The sequence below is a fragment of the Balaenoptera physalus genome (assembly GCF_965194825.1).
Source record: "Balaenoptera physalus genome assembly, chromosome: 20".
Taxonomy (NCBI): Eukaryota; Metazoa; Chordata; class Mammalia; order Artiodactyla; family Balaenopteridae; genus Balaenoptera; species Balaenoptera physalus.
The window spans coordinates 22,355,443-22,361,973 of NC_138901.1; the positions used below are offsets into that span (position 1 = coordinate 22,355,443).

General features: G+C 63.4%; 1 protein-coding gene across 7 annotated transcripts in view; it reads right to left on the reverse strand.

Annotated features, from left to right (window-relative positions):
- Positions 1-6,327, reverse strand: part of UBTF (upstream binding transcription factor) — a 14,797-nt gene extending 8,470 nt beyond the window's left edge. Inside the window, exons 1-5 of one of the 7 annotated variants that reach the window (XM_082440423.1) lie at positions 4,127-4,612; positions 2,852-2,976; positions 1,183-1,358; positions 533-616; positions 280-435 (exon numbers count right to left, since the gene is read on the reverse strand). In XM_082440423.1, coding sequence (XP_082296549.1) covers positions 280-435; positions 533-616; positions 1,183-1,358; positions 2,852-2,909 — 474 coding nt within the window. In that variant the 5' untranslated portion in view covers positions 2,910-2,976; positions 4,127-4,612. Of the gene's footprint in view, positions 1-279; positions 436-532; positions 617-1,182; positions 1,359-2,851; positions 2,977-3,659; positions 3,842-4,126; positions 4,613-5,443; positions 5,809-5,901 lie in introns of those variants that run through there. The other 6 variants (XM_082440424.1, XM_082440420.1, XM_082440419.1 and 3 more) reach the window with 6 other exon arrangements.
- Between the last annotated feature and the right edge of the window lie 204 nt (positions 6,328-6,531).

Genomic DNA, 6,531 nt, shown 5'->3' on the forward strand with positions numbered 1-6,531 from the left:
GGCCTAACAGTGAGGACGTGTGTGTGAAAGAACACTACGGGTTTTGCCTGCCTCAGTCAGGGTTACACCTGCAGCAGTGCCCATGCCTGAGAGTGTGTGGGCCTGGGAGAGGGTGATCGGGTGTGGCTGCCCAAGGCCCTACCCTGCTCAGCTGACCCACCCACGCCCCTGATGCCAGGTCCCTTGGTCTAAGCCCTCACCACCCCCGACAGATGACCTACACCATACCAGCTGCTCCCGGCCCCTTCCCTCCCTGCACCTTAGTCCCCCTCCCCCCACCTTCTTCTTCTCTGGCAGCTCTTTGTATTTCTTGGACAGAATCTTGGTCAGGTCCAGGTTGCTCATCTCAGGGTGGAGTTTTGCGTACTTGGCCCGCTTCTCCATGAAAAAGCGGAAATAAGGGGTCAGGGGCTTCTTTGGGAAGTCCGGGTGTTTCTGGAAGGAGGGACAAGGACATGGTCAAGGTGAGACACTGTCCGTTCTTTGGACCTTGCCTCTCCAAACCTTTGTGCTCCTTCTCCTGGAAACTCACCTTGAGTTTTTTGCCTTTGTAAGGATTTTTAACATGTTCCTGAGCATCGAGGATCAATTCTGTCAACGTACGGAACTTCCTCACCTGGAGGAAGAAGGGAGGTGAGTGGAAGGGGAAGTTCCGAAGAGGGGGACACCACCCAGGAACGAAGCCTTGTTTCCCAATTGGCCTTCTCTACTTTCCACTAGACTGAAGTTATCAAAGGAGGAGGGCAGGGGCTGACAGTGACACAACTCAGGCAGCCCTGACCCCCAGGCAGACGCCCAGGCACTGGTCTGTGCTTACTGCAGAGGCCCAGGCAGTCAGTACACAGCACAGGACAGCAACAAGGCGACCACCTGACCTCGAAATGGTTGTCCATGTCAGCACCTCATTCAATCCCCAGAACAGCTCAGGCAACAGATTCTCTAAGACGGTAAGTATTCAAGGCCACACAGCTAGAAAGTGGCAGAACTGAGAAGTCTTGGTCAGTGCTGTCAACCGTGCCACCTCCCGAAATGCACAAGGGCGACCACAAGAGCACCTTGCCTAGCCTCTTTCCTTCCTGTTTATAGATTTCTGTTCCATCTCCTCCACCAGGAAGGTTGAGGCAAGGGTAAGTGTAGATGTGTGTTTGAATGTGTCAGGAAGGGGGTGGGGGGATCCTTTACCTCGTTAGAAATCTCCACCCATTTGAGCTTGCACATGTCTCCAGAAAAGTCTTTAAATGCTACTTTTTCCCAGTCCATATGTGATTCGGTGGTTTTGAACTTGGAGCTGTCATTGGATGGAAGGTTGTTCTTCATGCATTCCAGCAAAGTCAGCATGTCTTCCTGGGACCAGCGGTCTGGGGAAGGGTAAGAAAAGCCATCATGCCTGGCTCATGCCAGCCCCCATCTGCTCCCCAGTCCTTAAGCACTCAACCCTTCCTTCCCAGAGCATCCCAGACCCTGATTATTTCCCATCTGAAGGCATACACAAGACATGGCCTGGACTTAAGGAAAAGCCATGGCCATACAGATTAGAGCGGGGACTCCAGTCCAGACAGCATCAGGCCTAGAAAACCGGACTTGGACTCAAGTCTGGCTTACTTCAAAGCTATTATCATTTCTAACATGCCAGCCTGACATGGGTTACAATTTACTGTAGTGAAGTGGGGGGAAAGGAAGCTACAGTGATTTGGGACACTGTTGGAGAACAGCTAGCTTATCGGAGAAGGAAGGGAAGGAGGGAGGCAACACATCTAAACGTGACGCTAAATTCAATCCAAGTTCTAGGTGGCTACCCTAAATGTGCAGACTGAGGAAGGGGTGTGGGCATTAAGGAGAACCCATGCTGATGATGTTTCTCTCCAGCACAGCTAGAAACTAGCATTAGAGGCATGAGTATTCCACCATCCTACCCCTCCTCTCAAAGAGGACCAAAGGAGAATTTGGGTAAAACAATGGTAGAACCATACAGGGCAGCTGTGAGGCAAGGCAGGCAGGTGGGCAAATGCTCCCAGGGCCCTGCTCCAGGGAGACACCACCCCTCCGCCCCCTCCCCTAGAATTCTGAGTTGTCTTCTCAGTCCAACTCCCCATGGAGGCAAAAAACGGAGTCTGGACCAGCTATTTCCAGCCACTGAAAGGTAGCTCCAGTGAGGCCTCTCTGGAGGGTGGCTACCCTGAGCTAGGAGGACAGCTATCCAAGGCTAGGAGTCAAAAGGGCTCTTGTATTTACATCTGGTAACCTGGGCCAGGGTTTCCACAGATGGGTCACATGAACCCATAATCCTCTCTCCTCTCAATGTCCCACAGGCATTGCCAGATGCTCAGATTCATCCTACCCCTTGCCACCCTACACACTGGATCCCCACTGGGTGGGGTAGGGTGTAGTTATTTATCTTTGAGACCTCAAGCCATCAAAACACCCTTTCTCTCCAACCTGCCTCACCAAAAACTGTCCTCTTAATAACAATAAAGAACCTGAAAAGCCTCCCCAATCCTTCTCATCTCCCCTTTCCTCCACATTCCTCATCTTCCCTCCCTTTCCAGGACACTGTTGGGGACACACTAGAGCTGACGGGGAACCCCAGAAGGAAGACTTGCATATGCCTCCTTCGCCCCCTCTGACGTGGGGGTAATGGAGTGTGAAAGATACAGTTTATAGGTTCAAGGCCAAATAATTTGGGTTTAGCCAAACCCCCAGTGTAAGGGATGTTTGACACTCAAGCCGCTCCCTTCCATATCATTTCAGAGAATGCAGACTGGAGAAAACCTTTAGAAGGGGAGTGGGCCTTGCAGACCTACGTGAGAAAAGAGGATTTAAGTTAAAGAGGCCTGAGGGTCGGGGCTCCTACCTTGGCCTTTGGGGGCGGCCATTTCCAGGTCTGTGGGGCAGTCGGCTTCTCCGTTCATTCTCCAGCCGTCCAGCCACCTCCTCGGTCGTGCTGGCCAGGCAAGCCGGGGTCAAAGCCACCTCACCCTTTAGAAGAGACACGAGTCCCCACTCAGGCGGGCTGAGAGGTGGGGGACTGTCTATCCCTCCCTCCCCCAAAGGGGAGGGGGACACAAGCCCACACTCTCAGAGACCCAGCCAAGACTCTAGGAGGCTTAATGAGTTGGTGGGGGTGGGAGTGCGCTCCTCCTCTACCTCCTAACTCCACCCCCCCCCCGCCCCCCAGCCCCTACAGCCCCGCTCCTCGGCGTGCGCCCTCCCCTGCCCACGCGAGAGACTGCTCCCTGCTCCCGCGTGCAGCTATAGCACCCGCCCTCCGCCCTCCTTCCCCCACCCCGGCCAAAAAAAAAAAAAAAAAAAACCACTCCTCCTCTTCTGTGCGCCCCGCCCCGGGGAGGCCCCAGGCTGGAGGGCGGGGGAGGAGGAAGGGCGGGTAAAGGGCGCGCGCGGCCGCGGAAGCGGGCACGCGCTGTAGTCTCCTCCTCCCGCTCCCCCCGATCGGTTCCCCCCGCCTCCGCAACCCGGCGGGGACCCGGACGCAGCGCAGCCGCCGCCGGCCCCGGAGCTCAGCGGCCGCACCGCCCCCGGGGACCGGATCCGGATTCCCGCCGCCCTCCCCCTCGGGCTCCCGACGCCGTCCCCGCCCGCCTGGGCGGGCGAGCAGCCGGAGAGAAGCGGCCTGGGCTGCCCCCCGCCCCCGAGCCACCCACCCCGGCCAGAGGCGCCGCCACCGCCCAGCCACCCCGACGCGCACGGAGGAGCCCGGCGCAGAGGCGCGACCACGGCGGGAACCGCCGCCTCCTCCCCCGAGCCTGCGGCCCAGCCCCGCCGGCGCCCCCGCCCCGGCCTCCGGGGAGCCGAGCCAAGGAGAGGGCGGGAGGACGGCGGCCGGGAGGCGGGGGAGCAGCGCTCACCGGCCCCGCCGCCCCCTCCGGCGGCCGGAGAGAACTGCGCCTGCCGGCTCGGAGAAGCGCGGGCTCCTCCGCCTGCGGCCGGGGCTCGGCTCGGGCCTCGCTTCCTGCCCTCCCCTCCCCCGGTTCTCGGCGTCCTCTCCAGTGCCCTGGTCCTCTCTCGCCCAGTTCCCTGCCCGGAGGTCGCCCCGGGTCTCCCCCGGGTGTCCACCGCACCCACGGCTCGCGCCCCAACCCCGGCGCGCGTCCTCAGCCGCCTCGGTTACCCGGCGCAGCGCGGCCTCCGGACTTCCCGCTCCGGCGGCTCCCTCCCCGGCTCTGAGCGGCGGCGCCCTCCCCCGCTCGGCCGGGCACAGCCGCAGCTCCCTCCCGCGGCGGCAGCGGCTCCTCCTCCGGGCGCGGCGGCGGCGGCGGCGGCGCTGGGGCGGCGGCTGCTGCTGCTGCTGTGGCGGCGGCGGCTGTGGCTGCTGCCTGCTGCTCCTCGCGGCGAAAAGCACAAAGCACAGCGCCCTCCGCCTGCAGGCAGCCCGCCCGCCGCCCGCCCGCCGGCCCCGGCCTCAGCTCGCACACCCCCCGCCGCCGCCGCAGCCTCCGCCGCCGGAGCGGGGAGGAGGAGGGAGAAAGGAGGAGGAGCGGGAGGGGGGGGCGGGAGAAGCGGGGCAGCGAGCGCGTCCTTCCCCGTAGAGCGCACACCGACCCCCGGGGAGCGAGCGCCAGCCCGCCCGCCTCGCCGGCTCCGCTCCCTCCCACAGCCTGCCCGGGCGGGCTCCGCGGGGGGCAGCTGGGAGGAGGGGCGGGAGCTGGGGGGACCCGGGCGGCCGAGGCGGAGGGAAGGAAGGAGGGGAGGGGGGTGGTGGTGGTGGTGGTGGTGGTAGTGGTGGTGGCGGCGGCGGCGGCTGCCGCCGTGGAGGGGGGGGCCGGGGCAGGGAGACACGCAGCCGCCCGGATGGCGGCGGGGCTCGGAGCCGAGGCGGGCGGGCGGGCGCCGAGAGCGACCTCGCCAGACCCGCGGGGGAACTAGCAGGCTCGGCCGGCGCGGGAGGGAGGGCGCGAGGTGCGGCCGCAGAGAGGGTGCCCGGAGGGCCCCCAGGCGGCCGTGGAGGCTCAGGGGTCGGCTGCAGCCCTGCTCCGGAGCTCTCTCCCCAGTCTTCCCAGCTCAGATTCGGGCTTCCACTCCAGCTCTCATACGCTCCCCTCGCCCGCCTCGCTGAGCGGGCGGTCCGCGCCCACCCTTATCCCCGGAGCGTAGCCACCGGCTCGGGGCGCACGCACGCCGATCGCGGCGCCAGGCTTCGGCGCCTGCCTCGCGGTCGCCTAGCTGCCAAGCAGCACACACGCGAAACTTTAAAAAAAATTATCCCTACAAAATATCCTTGCAAATTAAAAAAAAAAAGTCTCCTTTGCTACTTAAACCCCGCAAACGGCGAGGGGGCGACGGGCTCCGGCGGAGGAGCCTCTCTGGGAGCTGGTTCAATCCAGCCCGGCATGGCTCCCCAGGCCTGCCCGAGCGCATGGAGATCGGCGCCGCCGCCACTCTCAGCAACCCCTCTCCCCCGAAATCGGCGGCGCCGGGGCTCACTTACCGAGCGTGTGAATGGGAGCGCGAGCCAGGGGCACCTTAGGGGTGCGGCGGGCCGAAGAGCCGAGCCGCAGCTCCGCCGCAGCCGACGCCGGGGCAGCAAGTCGCCAGACAAAGCCCGAGATGGCGAAGCGGAGCGACGGCTAATGGCGAGCCCCACGCGCCGCGCTCCGCCCGCCCCGCTCCGCCCGCCCGCCCGCCCGCCTCGGCGCAGCGCAGCGCCGCTCCGAGCGCTCGCCCGTCAGAGCCGCCTCGGCGCCGCCGCCGCCTCCCGGGCCACCCGGGCCTCGCCTGGCCCCTCCGCCTCCTCCGGGCGGCTTAGCCTCACCCCTTCCCTCCCACCGCGCTGGGGGCTGCACGAAAATAAAAAAAAAAAAAAGGAAAAATGCTTTTTTTTTTTTTTCTTTGGTAGGGCGGGCGTGTTGAGACTTTCGGGTCTTTTTGCCCCCAGCTCGCACTCACCTGCGGAGCCGCCGGGAGGGCTGGGGGTGGGCGCGCGGGGCTGGAGCCGGCGAGCGCGGGTTGAAAGCTAGCCAAGCTCTGCAGCGCCCGACCCGGGCGTATACGCCGCCGCCAGTCCCCGCAGAGAAATCGTCCTCCTACCCCCGCCTCCATCGCTCTGCGTTTCTCTTCCAATCAGCCGATCGCTTGGCGGCTCCTCCATTCTCCGGCCAAGCCCGCTGCCTAGAGCGAGCTCCACTCCTCCATCTGCTCGCCCGGCTCGTCGCGCCCCTGCCGCGGCCGGCGAGACGACGTGGGGACGGAGGGGGATTTGCGAGGGAACCTGCGGCTTCCCGGTCCCATTGCTCCCTCCCCGCTGCCTCCTGCCTCCTGCTTCTCTCCTGCGTCTTTCCAACTCTCCCCTGTCGCCACTGGTGTGTGTCTGAGTGTGTGCGCGCTTCTTTTTTTTTTTTTATTGCTCTTTGCTTTTGCAACCCTGGAGCCAAAGGGGGGGGGATAGAAAGGGGGGGGGTGTTACCAAAAAGAAAAGAAAAAAAGCAAGCAAAAAGCTCTTAGGTTTGTAACACGTTGGAAAACCGGGGGAGTACCCCGCCTCGTCCGATCTCGGTGCCCCGCGAGGGCCTTCCGGGT